At 34.0% G+C, this 25,071-nt stretch overlaps 3 protein-coding genes across 3 annotated transcripts; 1 reads left to right on the forward strand and 2 right to left on the reverse strand.

The window, feature by feature from the left end:
* Positions 1 to 295: 295 nt before the first annotated feature.
* On the reverse strand, positions 296 to 8,911 carry Pit (pitchoune). Its single transcript, XM_064056287.1, has 8 exons — positions 8,623 to 8,911; positions 2,855 to 2,944; positions 2,370 to 2,630; positions 2,001 to 2,315; positions 1,227 to 1,546; positions 841 to 1,164; positions 610 to 787; positions 296 to 549 (listed from the first exon to the last, which is right to left on the reverse strand). Exons 1-8 carry the CDS (start codon positions 8,813 to 8,815, stop codon positions 392 to 394), a joined length of 1,839 nt encoding a protein of 612 aa, XP_063912357.1. The 5' UTR covers positions 8,816 to 8,911; the 3' UTR covers positions 296 to 391.
* A 35-nt stretch (positions 8,912 to 8,946) lies between these two features.
* LOC135129178 (autophagy protein 5) lies at positions 8,947 to 10,398 on the forward strand. The gene is made up of 4 exons (XM_064056288.1): positions 8,947 to 9,486; positions 9,534 to 9,658; positions 9,714 to 9,908; positions 9,963 to 10,398. The coding sequence occupies exons 1-4, from the start codon at positions 9,125 to 9,127 to the stop codon at positions 10,070 to 10,072; spliced, it is 792 nt and encodes a 263-aa protein (XP_063912358.1). The 5' UTR covers positions 8,947 to 9,124; the 3' UTR covers positions 10,073 to 10,398.
* Positions 10,399 to 23,674: 13,276 nt separating this feature from the next.
* LOC135129123 (uncharacterized) lies at positions 23,675 to 24,703 on the reverse strand. The gene has a single exon (XM_064056203.1). The coding sequence runs from the start codon at positions 24,701 to 24,703 to the stop codon at positions 23,675 to 23,677; it is 1,029 nt and encodes a 342-aa protein (XP_063912273.1).
* Positions 24,704 to 25,071: the final 368 nt, after the last annotated feature.

Below are 25,071 nucleotides of genomic sequence, written 5' to 3' on the forward strand. Positions count from 1 at the left end.
GTAACACACTTGGAATGTGCAGCGTGATATTCTCCTGTACTGTAATTTAATAAACCCACTTCTATTTTTAACGTTACATATACAGTTTGTACAATGAAATTTACATTTAGTTACCTCCAAAAATTAGACTTCTTTAAAATTTTGATAAAGAATTTACAGTGACTTAGGGATTGAAGAGCATACGTAATTTATACATTTGTGAGTTTATTAATACATATTTTCTACTGAAAAACCTAGTATCACTTTAAAAAAGAGCGATATTTTTGTGCTTCAACAGTGATGGAAATTGTGTAAATCACTTACAATTTTTTTAATGATTTAAAATAAAGTTGTGTTGACAAAAAAAAATATATAACACCTGAATGATTAAAAAAATAAAAATATGTTTCTTCTAATTAAATGAATTCGCGCCGTTTTTTCGTCTTGGTTGCCTATACACTGTGTTTTTCTTGTAATCTTTACTGGATAAAGAATTCATATTTTTATAGTAACCAAATCCTCCTCCACCTTTTCTCTTTGACGGTCTTTCTGACTTCTTGACACCTACTTCTGTAAATTGTAACGATAAATTTTTATGAAGGTTCCGGTAGGCAAAATGATTTAACTTACTCAAGTCAATTGCTGGTGGCACTTTAAAACCAAAAGATGAAGCTACTTTAGCTAAATCAAGTGTATTAATATCAAATATAGTTTTAAGATGATGAGAGTCGTAAGCTCGCACATATGCTTTGAAAGCTTCTTTTGCTGACATGTTCAAAAAGTAGTTTTTACCAATCAAAGTTTCCAACTGAAAATATATTAAATAAATTCATCTATATTTTAATGATTAGGTATGCCTACCTGTAACTGAATATCGGCTATCTTGTTCCAACTGAGATCAAACTCATTTAATGGCACTTTTGCGTGTTTTAAATACCTAAGAAAACCCAGTTCCTCAGGTCTCAGCATCAGTAAAGCATGGCCACTACTTCCCTCTCCACGAGCAGTTCTACCTACTCTATGAATGTACTCCTTAGGATCGTCTGGTGGATCATATTGTACTATCCAATCAACTGCTGGTATATCTAATCCTCGCGCTGCTACATCTGTACATAGTAGAATTCCCGAATCGGCGTTACAAAACTGGAAAAATGTGGTGGTTCGCTTTGCCTGCTTTTGTTTACCCTAAAATCAAAGTTGAATACAATTAAGACGCCACAAAACGTAACAATGCGAAAAGAACTTACATGGATGCACATTACTTCTAGGTCAATGTAGTTGAATAACTCATAGTGGTACTTTACTGACATGCAAGAACTAAAGAATACCATAATTTTCTTCTTATCGTTCTTTTTACTCTTCAAATTTTTCTTCAAAAATGTAAATAAAAATAACAATCTCTTCTCTGAAGGACACACGACGTAGCCTTGTTCAAGACCAGTAACTGTCGCTTCGCTTTTGGAATCATCAACTCCAACATAGATGGGTTCTTTTTTCAAAGCCAAAGCTGTTAAAGCTTCAGTTTTTTTACTCTGCGTGGCACTAAACAACATAGTTTGCCGTCGCTCTAAAATAAAAATTAGGTTATATTAAGGCAGATCAGTAAGAAGACTAAATTTCGGATTTTTCACTTTAAAATTAAACATCTATTATATCAAGTATAATTGTTATATTTATTTGGATAGGGTGCACATTTATACTCACCCTTTATAAACATAACCTCCCAGAATAAGAACAAAACTAGATTTAAAATACTGTTCTCTAAGAAGTGATGTATGTATTAACATATACTCGCTTAGTTCTGTGTTACAAAATGATATGAACAGTAGTTTTAAGCAATTTATTGCAACGAATTCAAAATGAGAGATTTTAACGTAAAGTTATATAAATAATAAAAGTACATTGTAAATGTAAATTATTATTACTACAGCGGTATAAAGTGACTAGAGTTCACACATAACTCAGACAAATATCATTCAAAACTATTACAAAAACTTAATACAATTTAAAGTTCTACTTACTTGGTAGAAGATTAATAATCTGCTTCATCTCTTCTTCAAAACCAATATCTAATATTCTGTCTGCTTCATCAATAATTAAACACTGAAGATTTTTAAATAAAAAATCCGGGGTATTTTGCATGTGATCAAGTAAACGTCCCGGAGTCGCCACCAAAATATTAATCCCTTTTGATAATTTCTGTGCCTCAGTTTGCCGACTTGCTCCGCCCATTACCAAACCATAGGTGTGATGATGATATTTCATTAATTCTTTTAAGACGCCAAAGGTCTGCATTGACAATTCTCTTGTAGGTGATATAATAATAACTCCAGTACCTTCGTAAAAAGCAAAATATTAGAACTTAATAATAAATAAATATAACCTTTTACCATTTCGAGGCATAAATTTCAGCTTGTAAATCAATTCTACCGCGGGAACAAGAAAAGCTAGAGTTTTTCCTGATCCTGTTTTCGCAGCCCCAACCAAATCACGACCTTCCAATAGTGGTGGAATGGACCTTGCTTGAATTTCGGTCATTTTTGTGAAACCCATATCAACTATTGCTTTAAGGGTGTTTTCACAAACTTTGTTTTTTAAAGTGTCAAAGTTGGAGTTACTTAAAATTTCCAATGCCGTTTCTGCACCAGGCACTGCAAAAATATCATTTGAAACAAAAACGACTCCGAAAACATTAAATCCCGTTGTAAATAATAGAGTTCAGATCAAAGATTGTGTTCACTGTTCACTCTCAACTCTAACTTTGCCAGGCTAGGCAAAGCGAGGAGATTCACATTCGCCTTCAACTCATCACATAAACAATTTAAAATTAAAAAAAAAAAAAAAACTTAGAAAGTATAGAAAATGTAAAACTTACGGGTATTCTGTTCTTCATTTGGTTCGGGATCAGTCCCTTCCCCTTCTTCTTCTTCCTCACTCGAATCACTCTCATTTTTTCTCTTTTTTTCTTTAAAAAATAATTAAAATAGATTAATACAATACAAATCAAAAACAAGTTACTGTCTGTATTTTCATGTAGATTGTTACAAAACAATCTTAGGCGTATTATGTATATCTTGATTTTCATGCAGTCTTTGAAACACTTAAAATTATCTATCTTTAAATATAACATATGCCCAACAAAAAACTTTTAAAACGTAAAAAACGAATAAGTTAACCAATGAAGGTTTTAATGTTTGGTGGTATCTTTCGAGTTATCTCGTAATACCCCCGCTTGTGAGAAACGATCCAATCAAAGTTTGTATTTTGTTTACCCATAACAACAAAAATGATTTTGGAATGGCAAATGTATAGATGATTGACAAATTCCAAACTTTGGAAATTATAACAAACCTAAAGAGTATAATATCAGAAGAAAAGGTAGAAAAAATGCTTTCAAAATCCGACAGGGTTTATTTCATGAATAAAAATGGTAACAAAATTTTATAAGACTCATGTTTCAACTTCTTCATAAATCGGTAGGTTTTTGATAACTGCCAACACCGGTTGCTAATGCTCCCATATAAAATACACTTCCAATAGATTTTTCCCCTTCCCACTCGAAATGGAACACAGTTACTGAGTACCGACGGTTCAACGCTTTGCAAAATTTAAATTTGTCTTTTTATTCGCAGCAAAAATTGGATGACGTCATCTAAAATAATCCTTATTAAATCTGGTTTGGAATTAAATGCCTAGTTTAATAAATAATATACCCATAAATTAAAAGTTATACTTGAATGAATTTTACAATTCATCTGAGAACCTATATAACAATGCCTTTAGACACCTGACAAATCGGATGTCGTCGTGAAAATTATTACCTAAATAAAACATAAATTATTTGAGGTCCATGTTTTTTTTGAGTTTTCAAAACGTTTTTATTGTTTGGAATGACTTATGTCGGACAGTTTTAATATTAATCAATGTCTTTATTGATCAACTGAAAAACAGCACAACTAATTTTTTTGAAACCCTAGGTGTAAAACATTGTTATTAGTGTTGCGTATCAAAATTTGTACATTTATCTCCCCAAGAAAAATCCTGACATCGTTTCAAAATTTTGTTGAGTAAATCTCATTTAAAATGTGTACAAACGAGTCATTAATACCACACCCCTTTCGATGTGGATTAGTAATCCACCTTTTTATCTTTAACTTTACTTAAATAATTATTGTGAAAAAGTTCACAATTGTGTAAGAAAATAATGCATTTTATTTTTTCTAATTTGCGTTCAAAATAGGCTCATTATGAAACCGAAAACAGATTCACAATATAAGCTTTTGTGAAACTGATGCTAGAAAGAGTTTGTTTTGTAATATTGGTATCACGTTTTCAAGAACGTCACACATACGTCAAATATCACCGGTCAAATCCATAACCTCCTTCGTTTTGATGTCACTTCCTAAACTATGTACTAAAGTTTTTGACAACGTTGCCACCTAGCCAAGTCATATGCCAAAAAACCTAAATTATGACCTGCAGGTTTTTTTTTTATAAAATAACGGATAAACCAGAAAACAATGTATATTAATTACACTTGTAATAAGACATAGTGTAGCAAGCGTTTCTTTGGAGCACTCTTCGGTTCATACGTCGTGACCCAAACAACTCAATACTAAGTTTTACTAAACTAAAAAAAATGGGTATCAATTCGACAGAATTTGAACCGTTAGTTCAGGACTTTGCCGATAGGAGCGCCACTACAATTTACGGAAACGACTTTCCAAGTAAAACCCATTTTTTTCAATAATTGTTAGTTTTTGTTAAAAACTCTGCCATTTATCATTAATTTTCCTCTGATATTCCTGTTAAAATTATTCTACGTATTTTGCATTAATTTGTGGTATATTTTGATTTTAATAAACACATTATTATTTAAACAAATTGTACGACTAACAAACATTTAATGACTCTGCGCTCTGTAAAAAGTGATGTTTTATCCATGTGCGAATTTTCAAGCGATTCTATGATGGTTATGACTCAAAAAACTTGAAAATAAAACATACAATGGTGCTTTTTTTACGATATTTCTCAGCCATATTTTTTTAATTTATTGAACTGGGAGCTTACTCTTGACCGAGTGAGTTTTCTGATTTGTGACTTTTTTCACTAAAATGACGTGATTTTAGTGAAATTTTTTAAAAGTCTACTCTTGACACAATGATTCAACTCAGCGATGAGAAAATCCACATGGAAACGCGTGACTTTAAACAGTTGATACTTTTTCGATGAGATTTCTCATTTTGGGAGAGATTTGTATGTTTTTGTGTGCTTTTTACATTCTGAAATATTTTAACGTGTGCTATTACTATTTTGGTCCGTTTTGTTTTTGATGATTAAATATTTTTTAAAAAATGGATGATTTTGTAATGCAAAATATTTTAAACGATGATGTTGAGGATTTGGAACCTGCTTCGCGATGTACTGGCAATCCCTTAACTGAATTGCCCGAAAAACAATTTATCAAATTATTTAGGGTTAAGGCTGGCGTCTGGTTCGGTTTAGCCCTATACTAAATACATTGAAAACATCGTCGCGGTTTCCGGAGTTGCATTTTAAAAATATGAGATATATCGCTTTAAAAAAATTATATTTCGAATTAACAAACTTCAGTCCAGGGGACCTCCATATTTATATTCATATCTAGTATGCAGTTTTTACAAAAAAAAATTATAAAGTTGAACAACTTTTACATCACATTTTAACCGGCACATTGATGCATTTTTTGACGAAGTACTGAAGTTTTTTGCATTCTGAGATAGGAGGTCCCCTGGGGAAAAGTGTCAGCTTTCTTTTGATACCATTTATAATATTAAAAAATCCACGACTGAGGTAAATAACTCGCGAAAAGTCAAAATCTATTGAAACGAGAAATCGGCATTAAACGAGCTGTGATGCGGTAGCAGAATGCAGGTTTACTTAGATTCTGACTTGGTTGGAGATTTCAGTATTTTAAAAATGCAATTCCGGAAACTACGACGATGTTTTCAATGTATTTAGTATTGGGCGAAACCGAACCAGACGCCACCCTTAATAAGAGACTGTTTAATTATAGTATTGTTAGTTTGGTGGAACCACATATGCGACCAAAAGTAAGATTGACAAATCTAGCTGTAAATACACAGGTATCTAAGTATGTCTATCACAAAACTGCCCTCATTTAAATATATTAGGTACTCTATAAAAAGTACACATTTAAGAAGAATGCAGGTTCTACTTAAAATTTTTAGGTTCTTGCAGCTTTGCGTTTTTATGCTGGTATCAGACAGATGATGTTGGATACAATGCTTATATCGATATTTCCCAACAAAGTGTAAGCCGAAGTGTCCGAGAAGTTACAGAAGCATTGAATAAACTAGAGATTTTAAATGCAATGGTTAAGTTTCCCAGAAACTTCCAAGAGCTTCAATTATACCTAGAAGATTTTCTTATAGATTTTGTAACGATTTCGGATTTGCTGGAGTAATAGGATGCATAGACTGTACCCATATAGCCAGTGTACCTCCCCCCCCCATCGTTATGTATCGTTTTAACGTACAACATAAGAGAGTAAGAAGTTTGGTAGAACGATGCCATGCTTTATTGAAAGGATGATTCAGATGTTGTTTAAAAGATCGAGTGTTACATTATATGCCAGAAGTAGCCGGAAAAATTATAAACGCTTGTGTGTTTTTCACAATTTGTGCATTCAAAATAACATTCCTCCGCCTGAAGATTTGGGAGAAATTAATATTCGTGATAGTACTGAAATCGTCTAGATAACAATTCAGAACATTTTAATACTTATTTTAAGGATTATTGGATGACGATGTGCATGGGCCTCAAGAAGAATAAGCCGAAGCACGCGCAACAGTTATCCACAACTCTTCTGTCTTTTTTGTTGTAAAAGTTGGAGAAAACTTCCCAGACGTCAAATCTGGATTACTTTTCACAAATTTGACCAAGATGTCTTTCTGTATTTCCGTTATTTTCATTGTATTCAATAATTAAAAGTTTTTGCGCTCGAACTTCAAAAAAAATTGTCATTTGTCAATTATTCGCTTCTCGTTTGTTCGATACATTTTAATTCCCACGGCGTTGCCACATATTTTGGTGAAATAACTCATTGGGTGAGATTTATCATCTCACAGGTTGTCAAGAGTAGACACTTATTCAAATTAGTGAAATTAAACACATGACTTTTGTCACCAGTGAGAAAACTCAGCGAAGTCAAGAGTAGGGTCCCTGGTCTCTTGTGGTCTAGAATATGAAAAACCTGCAGTTTGATGTATGATACATCTATATTAATATTATTTTTTCATACAAAAAACCAAAAAAATATTATACCTCGTCTAGCGAGTCCCCTTAAGATTGCAACTTAACAGTAAAGTGCCGCAATGGAAAATCGTAAAATCGATTCATAATGGCCAAACTCTTTTTTTTTGTGATGTAAAAATATTAAAACAATATCGTGCCATTAAAATTTTTTATATTTAGAATTTTTGTTGTTAAAATTAAAAAATACTTTAGTGGGTTACATTAACCCATCTTGGCCCTTAATTATTACTTGTTCGTAATTATTCGTGGGGGGTCGATTCAGCCCTCCAGTAATTCTTGTCTATTCCTGTTGCAATTGTTTGACGTTGATTCAATCATTTGTTTTCTGCGTAAGAAACAATGTTGAAAATGGCAAGCCCATTTACAAAAAATATGGGACACTTTTTTATTGGATGAGTCTGATTTTTTGCCCAATGTGTCTGAATATGAACCTACAGAAGAATCTGATTCTTCAAATGACAAGCCGACTACACCCAAAAAAACTGTTTAACTGTAATAATTACAAAGCTGATTTGAAAAACTGAATACTTACATAGTATGTAATATGTAATTTATTAGATGTTGTGTGTGGCATTTAGAATATCTTTTACACTATATATTATGTTATTAACATTCTAATAAATTAAACTTTATCTGAAAAGCCACTCATTTCAGATTATTTCACAAAAACATATAATCACAATGCAACTTTATTGATGGGTGTTATTTGCCCACCAGACTAGAGGCCAACCAAAAAATAAAGTTGCTAAAACATCTAGCAACACTATTACGTACATAAAGCATTGAAATATTGGGTCTACGCAGACTGACACGGCCTGAAGTAGATAAAAGAGTGGTGGGTTATTGGAAGCCACCACGGCCATATTGAGCTTTTAAAATATTAAGAAATGGTGGGTCATTTATGGCACTTTACATGTTAACCATAGAAGAATTTCTGTCAGCTACTTCTACCGAACGTGAATGCTTATTAATATGAAAGGACATTTTTAAAAACAGCGCAACGCTTTTGTTTTATAACAGTGTTCATTGACGCACTATAAATTTTGTTCATATCACATAACTAATGGAACAACTGTTTTATTGTCTGGTTCTTGTTCATGCCCTTGCTACTGTTTAAAAATCACCTCAGCCACTTCACTTAAATTACATCTAGGTAATTTTAACGATAAAAGAACCTGGGGTAGCTGAATTCAGTCTTTCTTACAGTCAATCTACAATTTTTACATAAAATTATTATGCCCATAACTGCCAAGTGGTCCACTTGCATAACTTTCCAAAATACGTTAACAACTTGCCTTCAGGTCTTGTAATAAAAATCATACTTACTACGACCAGGTCCTATATGTTCATTGGGTTGTCTTTTCCCACTAATCGATGGTACCAGTGGTGGTCCTTGATTTACTTCCATATCCTCATTAAGAGATTGCATTAATTGATTTTCCTTTTGTTGTACCAACTTCAATTTTTGCTTTTCACGTTTTTTGATTTTTCTCATTAACACTTTGTCTTGGATAGACATTTTAACACAATTGAAAATACAGAACTCGTCGCAACACGTGGGACAGAAACGCTCAAAATTAAGGAATTAAGGTTATGTTAACTTCACTCGGTGTAATTTAGTAAAATTCTATCCTTTGATTTGGCAGAACTGGTTTGTGACAGCTAGGGTCCATTGTCTCTGTATTGTCTATCTGATATTTTCTAACCTAAAATGCTTTGTAATGTCGGTGTAATAAACTTATCAATTGCCTGTTTAAAAAACATTTCTTATCGTTTACTAAGTATGGCGATCTAGTACTAAGAAACTGTTTAATTTTTTTTGAGAAATATGGCCAACGATCGCGAAATTCTTCGTGAAGTTTGGGAGGGTAAACTTCCCATATCATTTCAACTGGATCCTGATGAAGTTGTTGAATTGCAACAACCAGATCAGTTTTATTTAATGGTACCACGTTTAAGTTATTTTCCTTTAGTTACGGATAAAGTTCGTAAACATTTTTTGCGGTATGTAGCCAACGATAAACAAGACAGAGAAATGTGGTTGGAATATGATGGTCAACCGATAAAGTGGCATTATCCTATAGGCGTGCTTTTTGACTTATTAATCACATCAGATGACCAACTTCCGTGGAACATAACCGTTCATTTTGACAAATTTCCTGAAAATCAGATCTATAGATTTAACAATAAGTATGTATGTTATATTACTTGCTGATTGTATAATGTTTTTATTTTAGAGAGACTGTCGAGTCATATTTTATGGCTTGTTTGAAGGAAGCAGATGTGTTAAAACATCGAGGACAAATTGCAAGTAACATGCAAAAGAAAGATCATAACCAGTTATGGTTGGGCCTTCAAAATGGTATTTTTTGTTTAATTTAACTTACATAGAAAGTTATAGTGATTTTATTTTATAGACAAATTTGAACAGTTTTGGGCTGTCAATCGTAAACTTATGGAAGTTTCTTCAGAACAAGAGCACTTCAAATACATTCCATTTAGATGTTATATAGATGATGGATATCGGCAAAAACTAATCAAACCTGTTGCAGAAGATGGCCGTCGTAAAACATTACAAGACTTAATCAATGAGATGTTTCCTGGGAGAAATGGTAATTTTTAACTTAACAAATGATAATTTAAATATTATTAAATGTAATTTTCAGTCAATATTAAAACACACGGAATGATTCCACCTTTGGAAACTCCACTGCAATGGATGTCTGAACATCTTAGTTATCCTGATAATTTTCTGCATTTGTGTGTACAAATGTGAAGCTTTTGTGTGATAGTGTGAGGAATCTATATTTATTGCCTTGAATTAATTATATTATGATGTGATTTAACTATGATGTAGGTGCACAATTTTTAGGAAGAGTTCCTTTTCTATATACAGTGTAAGTGTAAGATAGAATAATTGATATTTCTTAATTTAAAATAAATGCTTCATTTTCATAAAATATGCTTCAAAAGACAAGGTCAAGTAGATAGATTTAGTTTGTAGTATGTATCAAGCAATTGATGTTATTTTCAAAAGTAAAATATACATTAAATTTTATATTTGCTGTACATTTAAAATAAATACAACTGGACCATTGAAAAGTGTAGTATTTATTCACAATAGATGAAGATTTTGTATACATTGTGGTGTACTGAAATTTCCCAAATAGACAAGAGGGGCAGTCATATATCTATTATTAGTAAAAAATAATGGATGTATGCAGACAGTAATATCAAATAAGCATTTTTCATTTTTATGAAAATGATTAATATAGTATTTAATTTTTAAACACGATTATCTAACTTAAATGCACATAAAATTTGCTTTAACGTAGGTATATAATTTACCGTACTTTTGTTAAAATTAATTAAATATATAGAGAAAAAAATAAAATCTAAAACGACAAACTTTAGTTAGTAGATCACGCATTTTGTACGAAATGTAGATTACAAAGGTAAATTGAATTTTAATTTGAGTAAAAATTAAAATAAGTATATTGTGTTTAATATTTATGAGATTCAGCATAGGCAACACATAGGTAAGTCATTTGTCTATCGTTGTCTATCCACTAAGGGCATTATTATTGTTGAGATTCGGAAAGAAACAATTCTGAACTATGATCATGTACGTGGAAACAAGGATTTGCACAGAGCATTAACTTCAGTTCGTCTGGACACGATAGATGTGCCTACTTTTAAATCTTTCCCATTATATATTTACATTTACATAAAAAGCAAGCTCACTGCCAAGCCTAAGCAAAAGTTTAAAGTAGATATATAACAATTAGGGATGTACCGACTAGTGGCCGACCGGTCGGATAAGCCGACTATTCGGCCGCTTTGCATCGTCGGCTGGCAGTCGGCGACTGGTCGGCTAAACAGCCGATCGGTCGGCTTTTTTTATAAAATTAAAATAGTATACGAGTATAAAACAGTTATAGATTTTTCAGTTTCTCGATTTTCAATTTTTATTTCTTCAATTTTTGATTTGCATAATAATAATAATTATGACTTAAAATTTTTCACTTTTTCAATTCTACGATGCTAGAATTTTTCCATTTTTGAATTTTTCGATTTTTAATTTTTGAATTTTTCGTTTGAGCTTTTATTTTCTTTATTTTTTCAATTTTTAGGTTTTTTAACGTTGTGATTTTCCAATTTTTCAAGTTTTGTACTGAGTTACTTACTACAAAAAAATTAAATGTTAAAATTATCCAAACAAATTTAATACATTTTTTGGAAAACAAAGGAAGTTTAGTTATTCCTTTTATTAAAATAAAACAAATTTTTAAGGTAGTCAGAGAAATAGAAAAAAAAAAACACGCTGTCTGTCGCATTTATAAACCAGTTTTAGCAAAGCCGAACAGTCGGCCGACTAGTCGGTTTTTACTGGCCGAACAATCGGCTAGTCGGTTAGTCGGCCAGACCTACAGTCGGTACATCTCTAATAACAATCGTAATTATTTATTTGTGTTTTATGTAGATTACATCATCTATCATACCTACGCATTTAATAATAAAAAAAAAATTGGTCTAAAGAGTTTAGACAGTACTTCCCTCGCTGTCGGAAACTTGACGACTGCATGCCTATTGTGTTTTTTTTCTCATTACATTTTTGTAGTGGGAATTTAAAAAAAAATTGCGATGACGTCATCAACATTTTTGCAAGGACACGTATATCAGTTGGGATAGATGTAGTGTAATACTAAGAATAAAATTATTATATTCTCAAATTTTCGGGAAAATGAATTGGGTCGTTTGAATATTGATTTGTAATAATCAATAAAATAACGAAACAATTTACTCACGTATACCTACGTATCAGAGGCAACTGAAAATCGTGTATGTATAAACATTGTTAATTTAAGATGACAGGCGTAACAGCATACGTGAGAGCCAAACACAGAAACTGTAAACAAAACGACCGTCGGTTTTATTGCTTCGACTTCCGCTTATTATATAAAACATTGGGTTTTATTTTAATTCTTGACGGTGAAATTCACAATTGGTTGATTATAAACATGTCTATTTCACATTCGCGGAATCAAGTGAACGCATAAAACAAATGCAGGTCTGTAATGTTAAAGTCGATGTAAATAAGCGTGCTACCCTTATGTTTCAACCGAGTTTTTCCTTTAACAAATTTTGTGTCTACCAAATTGGGTTGGTTGGGGTGTAATACTAATAATAAGTGTTGCCTTTAATTTAATCAATAAAATAAATTGACTTCATTAATTTTTTTGAACCACCTCTTAAGAAAATCTAAAAAATATGAATGGAATGATAAATCACAAGTACAAACTCATCGTATTTTTTGCATTTTAGATAGGATTTATTCAGCAAAATTTAAGGGTGACGTCATCAATTTTTTTAGGAGGGATGAACAAATACATTTTGAACAAAAGTTTACCATGCTTATAATAACTTTAAAATATTCCCAAGATTTCAAAGCATTCGGTTTTGTAATTCCTGATTAAATCGATAAAATAAATTCACGCCTTCATTAATTTTTTTGAGTCACCCTGCATATGCAAATCCAAAAATATGAATGGAATGATAAATCACAAGTACAGACTCATCATATTTTGTACATTTTAGATACGATTTATTCGGAAAACTTTTGAGCTGACGTCATCAGTTTTTTGTAGAAGATAACCAAATATATTTTGACTAAAAATTTATTATGCTCTTTATAACCTTAAAACATCTGCAAGATTTCAAAGCATTCGGTTTTGTAGTTCCTGATTAAATCAATAAAATAAATTTACGCATTCATTAATTTTTTTGAGTCACTCTGTATATGCAAATCCAAAAAATATGAATGGAGTGATAAATGACAAGTACAGGCTCATCATATTTTGTACATTTTAGATATGATTTATTCGGCAAACTTTCGAGCTGACGTCATCAAGTTTTTGGAGGGGATAAGCAAATATATTTTGACTAAACATTTATTATGCTCTTTATGACCTTAAAACATCTGCAAGATTTCAGAGAATTCGGTTTTGTAGTTCCTGATTAAATCAATAAAATATATTTACGCATTCATTAATTTTTTTGAGTCACCCTGTATATGCAAATCCAAAAAATATGAATGGAGTGATAGTTCACAACTACAGACTCATCATATTTTGTACATTTTAGATATGATTTATTCCACAAACTTTTGAGCTGACGTCATCAAGTTTTTGGAGGGGATAAGCAAATATTTTTTGACTAAAGATTTATGATGCTCTTTATAGCCTTAAAACATCTGCAACATTTCAAAGCATTCTGGTTAGCAGATTAAAAATTAAATTTCAAAATGTTGTTTTATAATTTTGATTTTTTTTCCAAAAATCTGGACGTTTCGGGTGAAAAGTCGATTCAGAGTTGTAAACTACATGTGTAGGACTATGTTATTTTATACAATTGAAAACCCATTTACTATGTACAATTTTGAAGTGACGTCATCGCTTTAGTGGTGGGGATGATTCGACAAATTTTGGTTAGCGTTTTACCATCTACATGATATTCTTAATATAAGTACAAAATTTCACAACAATCGGTCAAGTACTTTCGGAGATTATCTGTCTAATAAAAATCCGTGACAACAGACGGACAGACGGACAGACGGACGGACAGACGGACAGACGGACAGACGGACAGACGGACAGACGGACAGACGGACAGACAGACGGAAATGGGAGACCTATTTCTTCGTCTTCTAGGGGTCATGAAAGATCGAGAAAACGTAAAAGTAGAGAGTCGGCCGACGGACTCGATTACAATACTTCCTTTGCTTACGCTCGGGAAGTAAAAATTAGTCACTTAAACTATTTCTAAGATATAGAAAAGTAAGTTCTCTGTTTTCGTCTGTCAGGCCTCTGATTTATTACACATAATCTCCGAATTTTAAGAATATTGTGTATGTATAGTAAAACTAAAACGCTAGCCAAAATTTGTCTGATCATCAACAATTTGATGACGGCATCTGAAAATTTTGCAAAGTAGATTTCTATTTCAATTTTATAATATACATTACCTTACATAATTCGCAATCAGTTTTGCTTCTCAACGTCTGGGGATGACACACACGGAACCGTACAGGCGGACGGGCGATCCAATCCCTAGAAAACTTTGGGTATATTCTATGTCCAAGCCTGTTTGGCCGTCTTGGATCACCCATCCAAGTCTTGACTCCGGGTCCAAGGGTCCGGATAGAATTGCTTCAGGGAGGCGTTTGTGTGGCAATTTTAGCACTCTAGAAAAGTCGAAACCAAAGGTTCGAAAGACGCTGTTCTTTGGTGGTAAGTTGCTGAAAATATCGGTAGAGGTCGAACAGTTATACAAATATCTGTTTCGTACTCTACGGAAATAAGTTTTACTACATTTTGCGTACTGTTCAAACTACCTTAAACCGATCGCTGGTCTACTCACAGTTGCAAGAAAACCTAGCTATACTTTGACCAGAATTCTTGTGCGGAGTCTACCTCAGACGTCTATTAACTTCCACTAATTTTTATGAGGGCTTAACTAAAGACCCTTGTAAACTTGTCCTAGTCAGGGCCTGTCTAATCTGCAGACCACTGCTTATCTTGCAAACTAGGGGTTAAAAATGCTCCGATCAAGTTAAAACTCGACATTTGCTTATTTCTCAATACGAAGATTGTTGACACAAAATTTTAACTCGTTCGCAGAAATCCTTAAAAAACTACCCTTGCAGACTGGGGGTTAAAAATACTCCGATCAAGCCGAATTTCGATTTGTGTTTACTTTTTAATACCAGGATTTTTGGTGTAAAATTTCAGCCCGTTTGGAGGAACCTTTAAAAACCACCCCCAAACAAAGAGACTTGCAGACTGAGGGTTAAAAATACTCCGATCAAGTCAAAGCTCGACATTTGCTTATTTCTCAATACGACGATTATTGATGCAAAATGTTAACCCGTTCGGTGAAACCGTTAAAACTACCCCCAAAACAGCCTTGCAGATTGCGGGTTACAAATGTTGCATTCTGATTAATACGAGGATTGTTGATGCAAAAATTTAAACCGTTTCGAGAAACACTTAAAAACTACCCTCAAAACAGTCTTGCAGACTGAGGGTTAACAATACTCCTATCAAGCCGAAATTCGATTTGTGTTTATTTTTGAATACCAGGATTTTTGGCGCAAAATTTCAGCCCATTTGGAGGAACCTTTGAAAACCACCCCTAAAAGAGACTTGCAGACTGGGGGTTAAAAATGTTCCAATCAAGTCAAAGCTCGAGATTTCTTTATTTTTTAATACAAGGATTATTGATACTAAAATTTAGACTGTTCGGAGAAACTCTTAAAAATCACCCCCAAAACAGCCTTGCAGATTGAGAGTTAAAAATGCTCCAATCAAGTCCAAACTCAATATTTGCTTATTTATTAATACGGAGATTGTTTATACAAAATTTCAACCAGTTCACAGTCACCCTTAAAAACTACCCTTAAAACAGAGTTACAGACTGATGGCTAAAAATACTACGATCAAGCCGAAATTTGATTTGTGTTTATGTTTTAATACCAGGATTTTTGGTGCAAAATTTTAGCCCGTTTGAAGGAATCTTTAAAAACCACCCCCAAAACAGACTTGCAGACTGGTGGTTGAAAATACTCCAATCAAGTCGAAACTCTACATTTGCTTATTTCTCAATACGACGATTGTTGATGCAACATTTCAACCCGTTCGGTGAAACCATTTAAAACTACCCCCAAAACAGCCTTGCAGACTGCGGGTTAAAATTAAAAAATGCTTCAGTGTTGTCAAAACTCTACATTTGCAAATTTTTTAAAACGGGGAATATTGATGGAAAAATTTAGCCCGTTTGGAGAAACCCTTAAAAACTACCCTCAAAACAGCCTTGTAGACGGGGGGTTAAAAATGCTCCAATCAATTCAAAACTCGACATTTGCTTATTTATCAAAACGAGGATTATTGACACAAAATTTCAATGCATTCGGAGAAATTCTTAAAAGCTACCCCCGAAACAGACTTGCAGACTAGGGATTAAAAATACATACTATCAAAACTCGACATTTTCTTATTTTTTAATGCGTGGATTATTGATGCAAAATTTTAACCCATTCGGACGAATCTTTTAAAACTACCCCTGAAACAACCTTGCAGAGTGAGGGTTAAAAATACGGTAGGGTGGTAGAATGACAGAAGGGAGCCTGTATCATTGAACCAATGCTAAAAGAACTTCGGCAAAAGAGCTTCACGGAAGTGCTATTTATGAACCTTGCCGTAGTACACCGGGAGCGTTCGGTCAAAAACAGATAATCAGGGGTGGTGCCGTTTGGTTTAAAATGGGTTTATAGGTAGTAAAAGTATCTCATTATTTGCATAATGGCATAAAAAAAAACAAAAATATTGCTATCAACATAAAAACTCAAGTAAATTTTGCTGCTGCTGCTTTTATATTTTATCTTATCAAATTATTTTTGTGTTTTATGCCAAGTACCCGGCAATCGCTTTCGAGCACGCCACTGGAACAACTAGTTTCTCGGAGGACCTGGAAGAGCTATTGTGACCCTAGTCGAAAGCACGGTACCAGGGATTTTTTCAAACTATCTTCCCTCATCTCATTCTACCTCCATGATGCGCACCTACTTAAAAATATTGTCCCTTTATATTTGTCTGAAATTTTTCTACTACTTGTGCTTTCAATGAACTTGGCCATTTTTATGGATTGCTTCAAGGTGACTGAAATTTAACATGATATTTTTTGTGTAAAGAATTCAGCAAGTGCTAATTTTCGACTCAATTGGAGTATTTTTAAGCTCCAGTATAAAGATTGCTTAAGGGCCCTTGTTAAGGGTAGCTTAAAAAAGGCTGATTTTTTGCATTTATACTTCTCGTATAGATAAACAGGCAAACACGCACTTTCGATTTGGTAATAATATTTTTAAGGCCCAGTCTGCAAGGCTGTTTTGGGGGTGATTTTTGAGGGTTTCTCCGAATGGGCTGAAATTTTACATCAATAATCCTCGTATTGAAAAATTAGCGAATGTCGAAGTTTGACTTGATTAAAGTATTTTTAAGCCCCAGTCTGTAAGTCTGTTTTGGGGGTGGCTTTTAAAAGTTCTTCCACACGGCCTGAAATTTTGCACCAAAAATCCTGGTATTAAAAAATAAACACAAGTCGAATTTCGGATTGATCGGAGTATTTTTAAGTCCCAGTCTGCAAGTCTGTTTTGAGGGTGGTTTTTAAGGGTTTCTCCAAATACCCTAAAATTTGGTGTCAGCAGTTCTGGTGTAGAGAAATAAAGAAGAACCAAATTAGGGCGCGGTTTCAACATTTTTAAGTGCCAGTCTTCAAATTAGAAGCGCCTCCGCAGTCGAGATGGACCAGGCGCGGATACAGGATTTCGTTCAGGGGGGGGCAATTTTTGTGCAATTTTACCAATCTACCAGAAATTCGTTCTAAAGAAAAAAATTTATAAAATTTTACCTAGTATACTCTTTTTCACATAACATGGGTGACATTTGGTTCTTTTCATTACACGTATAGTGTACAGTAGAACCTCGATAATCCTAATTAATTGGGGAAAAGGTGTGTTCGGATTAACGATTTGTTCGGATCAGCGATTTTCCCAAAAATCTGAAAGGGAATTGAATAACAACTTCATATACAACTGAAAACAAACTTCAAGAAATAAACCTAAATTTTATTAAACAAAAATGAAAGAATTCTTAAGCAACAATGGATAATAATAGATACATTCTAAAAAAATATTACTCTGTGACCATAAACACGCCATCTTTTGGAATAAACACCCCGGGATCTATACCCTGAAATTTTTCAGAATTTTTAGATAAATTTTTCAAAAATGAAATTTTCCATTATGTATTCGTATTACCTCCATTATGCAAATTTCGACCCATTCTCGACGATTTTCGAAATTTAACTAAATATTTTCTTGTAGATTTTGGACCTCAGAAGTCACTTTTGGCTTCATTTCTTCGATAACTTAAACCATTTTTCCAGAATCGTTGAAATATCGCAATTTTTAAAAATTTCGAAAAATTCTAATTTCACAGCGAATTTTCCGAAAATATTGCTCCGTTACCATAAACATGGCATATTTTTGAAATCAGCACGTCGGGATATATATCTCTGAATTTTTTCAGAATTTTTAGGAAATTTTTTCGAAAATGAAATTTTTCTCATGCAAATTTCGACTCATTTTCGACGATTTTCGAAATTTAACCAAATACTTTCTCTTGTAGATTTTAGGTCTCCGATAACTTCCAGAATTAGTTAATTAATTCAGTGCTTTGAAATATCGCAATTTTTAAAAATTTCAAAATATTCCATACAACATATGCAGAAAGATCTTACGTCATTTTTGGAAGTAGATACATGTTTTCAAGTTCAGATCGGATTACAGAGTTTTTGTTCGGATTAAAGAGGCATAGGCATCGACTTCAAATAGTCTCTGTTCGGATTACTGGATGTTGAGACAATCGTGAGTTCGGATTATAGAGGTTGTACTGTATTTACAAAATGAAATATGATTTCAAAATTTTGAAATTGGTCAAAATAAAGTACCTCGGTCGTGTGTCAGGGGGGGGCAATTGCACCCATTGCCCCCCCCCTGGATCCGCGCCTGAGATGGACCGTTATGAAAATTTTACTGCCACCTGTATTATTATTCAAGACAGACGTCAGGGTAAGTAGACAAGTTTACAACGGTGGGTGATTAAGCCCTCATAAAAATTAGTGGAAGTCAATAGACGGCTGAGGAAGACTCCGCACAAGTGTTCCGGTCAAAATAAACCTAACTACATCTTCATCTTATTATCCTTTGGTATTAGCGATCCGTTTTGTTTTCTACCTTAAAACTGTCGAAAATGAGAACACATTTTTATGAACTTCAAGTGTGTTTTATTAATTTAAAATAAAATGCATAGTTTTATCCATTTTTCTTAATTTCTGTTAATTATTATTAGTTTCTATATAAAATTCAGTAGTCAGGCAACTACTGCGATTCCGGAATTAATTTTTGTCTGGTTTTCAAGTTTGCCAAACATTTTTAAACAACGATGTTATGTATTTTTATTGATTACACTGTTTGTCGAGAGTGCGGTACTTACAGACATGACTTGGAAATACACTCAATATATTTTATACTAAAACCAAACGCTTTTTTCTTTGTATTCGTACTGTGTACGGCACAAAGGATGACTAAAAAAAAAATTAATGAAACAATTTATTTTATTGATTAATGGCTTACCTCATTTTCTTGAAATTTTAGAAAAATAGTACCTATTGTTGTTATTAGTATAACACTGTATATACTAAGGTTATTATTTGTGAGTTCTAATACAATTTTATGATCACTTGAGGGGTATGAGTCAGTTTCGCGCCCCGGTCAGAAAAATCTCCACAGGACAGTTGCGCGCAGCGGTCAGAAAGATTTGCATACAATTTGAAGAGTTAATACTATAAACAGTTATTGCCTGTCGGAGTCAGAGTAACCACTTAGCGGACAATTGTCCGAATTGCGAATAATTTTCTTGCTAGCGAATACTGTGCGGATCCTTTTAAACCCGGATAATTACGAACATTTTGTTAATAAAACACATAATACACAGATTTTATCTCAGTTCTATTTCTATCAAAATTCACTGTGAATTAACTTATGTAATGTCGGCATGTTGGCAATGATACAAATGTTCGTATAAAAATGGACAATTTGATAGATATTTGAGGATAATTCCTTTACGCGAAGTTGACAATACTGATCGTAGTAGTTTATGTGGATGCCACTTTAAAATAAATAAATACTCGGAGAAATAATTTAACTTTCACTCAATTCTACACGTATTTGTTAATTATTAAATATCAATGTATATAAAGATGAAAATATATTTTTTTAATATACGAGCATTTAGTTTGAATAACAAAAAGATGTTTCAAAATCGGAAAGAAAAATTTGGGGTTTCCATTTAAAATAATCGTTGGTGACGTCACTGTGCAAAAACGGCTGTTACAAAATATAAATGTTTACGTCAATGTCGTTTTAAAAAATTAAAAAAAATTAAATCCACCTGTCCCAGGACTTTTAAAAAAAAAAGTCAGTTTACGAAATTATGAGTTTTGCGACGAACATTATCAAGACTCTGTATAGGAATGTTCTTGCAAAAACGTTATCACAAAATTTTCTTGTGGAAACTCGCTTGAAACATACGCATGTAATTCGACAAGCAAGATAGATCTTTATTTTGACCTAAAATATTGTTAAATAAAACCTGTATAAAATGTACGAAATAATAATAAACAAAAAAAAAAAACTTCCCTCGCTTCTGAAGCACAGTACAATAAACCCAGATTTTTCGAAAAATTGACAACAATATAAGTTAAAATAAAGATAAGTGTGCAATGTTAAAATAAAGGTAAAGAAGCATGTTACACGTTGGTTTCAAGTGAGTTTATCAATATAAAATTTTGTGATGACGTCATCAACATTTTTGCAAAGACACGTATTAATTTGGATAAATTCATAGCGTAATACTAATAATAACAGTACTGTATTCCCAAATTTCTTGAAAACAGGAGTGAGTCTTTTTGAATTTATTCAATCAAATAAACTATGTCAGTCATGATTTTTTTTGAGTCACCTTGTATAAATAATTCTAAAAACTATGAGTGCACTGATACACCACAAGTACGCAGCCATACGATTTACCATTACTACGATAACCTTAAAACGTTTGCGAGATTTCAGAGCATTCGGTTTTATAGTTTCAAAGCTAAATTACAACATGTTATAGAATTTTTATTTAGAGGGAAGACGCGAGCCAATGGGCGACTTGAAGGTTACCCTCACTGGTCCGGTCCTTGGTAATTATTGTTGACACTTCAGAAGGAATCGAAAGTGCTGCACTTTTCTGTATAAATTGACCCTTTTCCTGTAAGATCGTAAAACTTCCATAGTGACTTTCCGTGCGCACGCATGTTCAAAACCACGTATCCGGCACTCCGGCAGCAGAGCAAAGGCCTGTGACAACAAACCGCTTTGACAGAATGCAACCAGCTACACATGCGTAATCTATCGCTCATTGGTTAATTTTAACTTGGCGCTCCAAAAATCTGACTTCGCCTGCGCGATGTTGTCTCACTCTGTATCATTGGAATTTATATAATGTCTACTCACTTTGCTTACAGGAAAAGGGTCAATAGAAATGTTGCTCAAATTTTTAAAAGTCAATTGGGCTGAGACTACATTATCTCTGTTATTTTAATACTTGTTCAGACTTCTATCTGATTATTTTCTATCTATTTTCCTATCTAAATGCACAAAATATTGTGTATCTACACTTGTGGTTTATTAATACATTCATGCATCCAATTGTTTTTTTCAAATGACGCATACGTTAGGATTTCCCAAAAAATTTAAGAAATGAAATTTGGGAAACACTAAAATAAAATTGTATAATTTAAATAAAATTTTGTGATGACGTCATCAACATTTATACACGGTTACGTGTATCAATTTGGATAGATGCAGTGTAATAATAATAGAAACAATATGCATTCTCAAATTTTCGAAAAAATGAAGTGAATCGTTCCCAATTTAACCAATAAAATAAATTGACTCATTTATTAATTATTTTGAATCATCTCGTATAAGCAATTGTAAAAAATATGAAATTTTGAGATGACGTCATCAATTTGTTGGAGGGATAAACAGATACATTTTATTTAAAAACTTACCAAGCTTTACAATAAATTTAAAACGCCTGCAAGGTGTCAGAGCGTTCTGTTTTGCAGTTTCAAAATTGAATTACAAAATGTTGTCATACAACTGTGAAATTGAAATCAAATCGGATTCATAAACTATATGTATATTTGTGTATTTTACTTTGTAAACTTTTAAACACATTTATTATGCACAATTTTGAGATGACGTTATCACTTGTTGGTGGAGACGACGAGACAAAATTTAGTTAGCGTTTTACCATCTGCACGATATTTATAATTATAACACACATTTGACAACAATCGGTGAGGCAGTTTCGGAGACAGACAATAAAATAATTTTATATCTGGAGTTCTATTCTAGATATGTACGCCATAAAAATGTCATAACCATAACTATAAATTAGAACCAAATTTGGTCATGTTTGCAGTTTGCTTCTCAAGATAACGATATTGTTTTTCTTTACTAGATGAAGAGTATAAAGAAAGGCATATTATATTTTGTACAAAAAAGTATTGTGGACTTATTAAAAAAATCACGTAAAGCGATTAAATTATTTTATATAATATCGAAAAAGTGGGAAGAAAAGTTGTGCATGAAAACTCTTTAATTGTTTTCAGTCAAACACCGACCAATAAAAGTGATATATTTACTGTGTATTGTGCAAAAATCATAAATAATCTCTTTTAGGACAAATTTTCCAATTTCGTATCTTCTTATATTATAATTGTCCGATAATTCAAATTGCACATACCGTATATTATTATATACTTAATTATTGTTAGTGTAGTTTATCTGATATTCTTCATTTGTCGAGACAAAAGCGGCAGTATTTTTGTAATAAATTAACTGTTACTGTGTATGTACCTACTCAAAACGTAAATAAAAAACGAAATAATATACATATTTTATTAATATCATCTATAAAATATCTCATATAAAATAATACAATATCTATAAAAAGTTCGTTTTATAGTCAGGCCAGCTGTATGTACAAGTTGATAAACGTCCGATAATTGCTCACAACCTACAGATGTAAGGTCACATTATTATTTATAACTATTATAGTTATGTACAAACCTTTGAAAGCAAATAAAATTACGTTTATAAATCACATTATGAATTGCAATATACTGAATACAAAACTGTGTTCATGTACATAAATCATATTTGTTATACAACCATATGAAACTTGTAAAATCAAGTAAAATAAATTAATAAATAAAAGGGCAGTAGGTATGATAAAATTTTTAACAATATAATTGTTAAATTACAAAATTAATAAAAAATATGGCAAAGGAAGACATGGATGATAAATATATAATTAAATTATGATAGTTGTCTCGTTATCCTGTTTAGGGCTGTTTTAACAAGTAAAATAGCTGCCTTCCGTTTTTGGCACGTTTTTCCTTCTTATCCTCTATAAAAGGCACACAAGTAAAATAGATACTGAGCAATAACATTTCATGTACTAAACCTAAGTATAATTTGAACAATAGCACCCTCAATTATCATTATTTCTAAAGACCTAATTCTTGATAAGGCAATACACGTTGGAGGCCATTCCAGATATGTTCGTTATTGCTTGGTACGTTTATTAGACTCTGAGGCATCTTCAGTTTTCCACCAGTTTCATAATGAAACAACGACAAACAAGTCCTATCTCACCATTTGCGTATGTTTTATGGTTTCGTTTTTTTGTCGTAGTTCGTCCGCCTGTTTTAACCATTTCTGCACTTGCCGTCGGTGGATGTTGTATTTCGTGGCCACCGCCCTCTGATTACCTTTACACACGGAATCCTGGTAATAGCACTCGATAGCGCTGAGTTTGAAGTCCAAACTATAGCTGTGTCTCTGCTTCAGAGGGCTCGCACTGTGGATGTAGTTCGGATCATCGTACGAGGCACAGAAGGAGCCGATCTCGTAGTCCGCGCCATGGTACGTCGCTGCCGGAAACGCGTAATAGTAGGACGTCGTGGTGGTGGTAGTCGGCGTCGTGGCGCCCTTAGGCTGCAACTCGTGCAGCGTGTACGTGCCGTACTCCGTCTTGACGTCGCATACGACATTATTGTTGTTGTTATAGTAATAGGTCGCGTCGCAGCCGACCAACGCCTGGCTGCAGCAGGGCGGCAGGTCCGGCTTCCTGGGCACGTCGTCGACGTCGTCCAGGTACGGCTTGAACAACTTGACAGGCTTGGGGGCGGCGGGCGCCGGATGGCGCGGCTTGGTGGAGAGGTCCCATACGTCCGGGTGCGGCGCGGCCAGACCGAGCGGCGACGGCACGCGGAGTGGGGACGGGGGGCAGGCCGCAGGTGCGCTCGGCGCGGGCCGCTTGAGCGACAGGTCCATGGGCGCGGGGTCCGGGGTGCGGGCGCGCGTGGTGAAATCGAGGGGCGCGGGCGCGGGGGCCGCGGCCTCGTCGTCAGGCTGTCTGGCGCTGCGCTCGCCCTTGCCCACGCTGCTGCGCAGGTTGCCCTCCACCTGGAGCCACTTCTGGATTTGGCGCCGGTGGATGCCGTACTTGCGGGCCGTCGCCCGCTGGTTGCCCTTGCAGTCGGCGTCGTTCCTGTACGAGTCCAGCACTTGCAGTTTGAAGTGTGGGGCGAAGATGCGGCGGGACCCGATGCCAGCCTTGCCCTCGCCCTTGCAGCCCACGCGTTTCAGCACAGAGTTCAGGCCGTGGGCCATAGTCACTCCGCGGCACAAATCACGCACCAGACCGAATTTACCCTCGAAAAAACAACGAAAATAGCGCGCTTTAACTTTATCTGCGACCTATGTAGCAACCATTTTCGTCACGATTCACAGAAAACCCCCACTCCCGCTGACTAAACTGTATTCTCACGTTTGCCATCAAAAGGGACCTGAAGTATATTTTAACACTCGAGTGCCGACGTACGCAATACTGCTCGTTTCCTTCCCATCAGAGCGAATACCCTTCGAATGCCGCCAACGTACGTCCGATACGGTTCGATCGAATGGGAGGCACCGACATCCGTTTATGAAACAAGTTTACGAGCGCCGTTGCCGAATTTTCACGTTTTTTACCTACTTTT

The sequence above is a fragment of the Zophobas morio genome, unplaced genomic scaffold (genome assembly GCF_036711695.1).
Source record: "Zophobas morio isolate AGI-343-1 ecotype UQ-CSIRO unplaced genomic scaffold, CSIRO_AGI_Zmor_V1 ptg000014l, whole genome shotgun sequence".
NCBI lineage: Eukaryota > Metazoa > Arthropoda > Insecta > Coleoptera > Tenebrionidae > Zophobas > Zophobas morio.

Excerpts from the sequence above, each read along its gene's own strand:
- LOC135129178 (XM_064056288.1), top strand. The coding sequence starts at position 9,125 with ATGGCCAACGATCGCGAAATTCTTCGTGAAGTTTGGGAGGGTAAACTT. Across the intron at positions 9,487-9,533 it reads ATCTATAGATTTAACAATAA|AGAGACTGTCGAGTCATATT; the intron begins GTATGTATGTTA and ends TTTTTATTTTAG. Across the intron at positions 9,909-9,962 it reads GATGTTTCCTGGGAGAAATG|TCAATATTAAAACACACGGA; the intron begins GTAATTTTTAAC and ends TGTAATTTTCAG.
- Pit (XM_064056287.1), bottom strand. The coding sequence starts at position 8,815 with ATGTCTATCCAAGACAAAGTGTTAATGAGAAAAATCAAAAAACGTGAA. Across the intron at positions 2,945-8,622 it reads ACATATAGGACCTGGTCGTA|AAAAAAAGAGAAAAAATGAG; the intron begins GTAAGTATGATT and ends TATTTTTTAAAG. Across the intron at positions 550-609 it reads GCCACCAGCAATTGACTTGA|AAGTAGGTGTCAAGAAGTCA; the intron begins GTAAGTTAAATC and ends TACAATTTACAG.
- LOC135129123 (XM_064056203.1), bottom strand. The coding sequence starts at position 24,703 with ATGGCCCACGGCCTGAACTCTGTGCTGAAACGCGTGGGCTGCAAGGGC.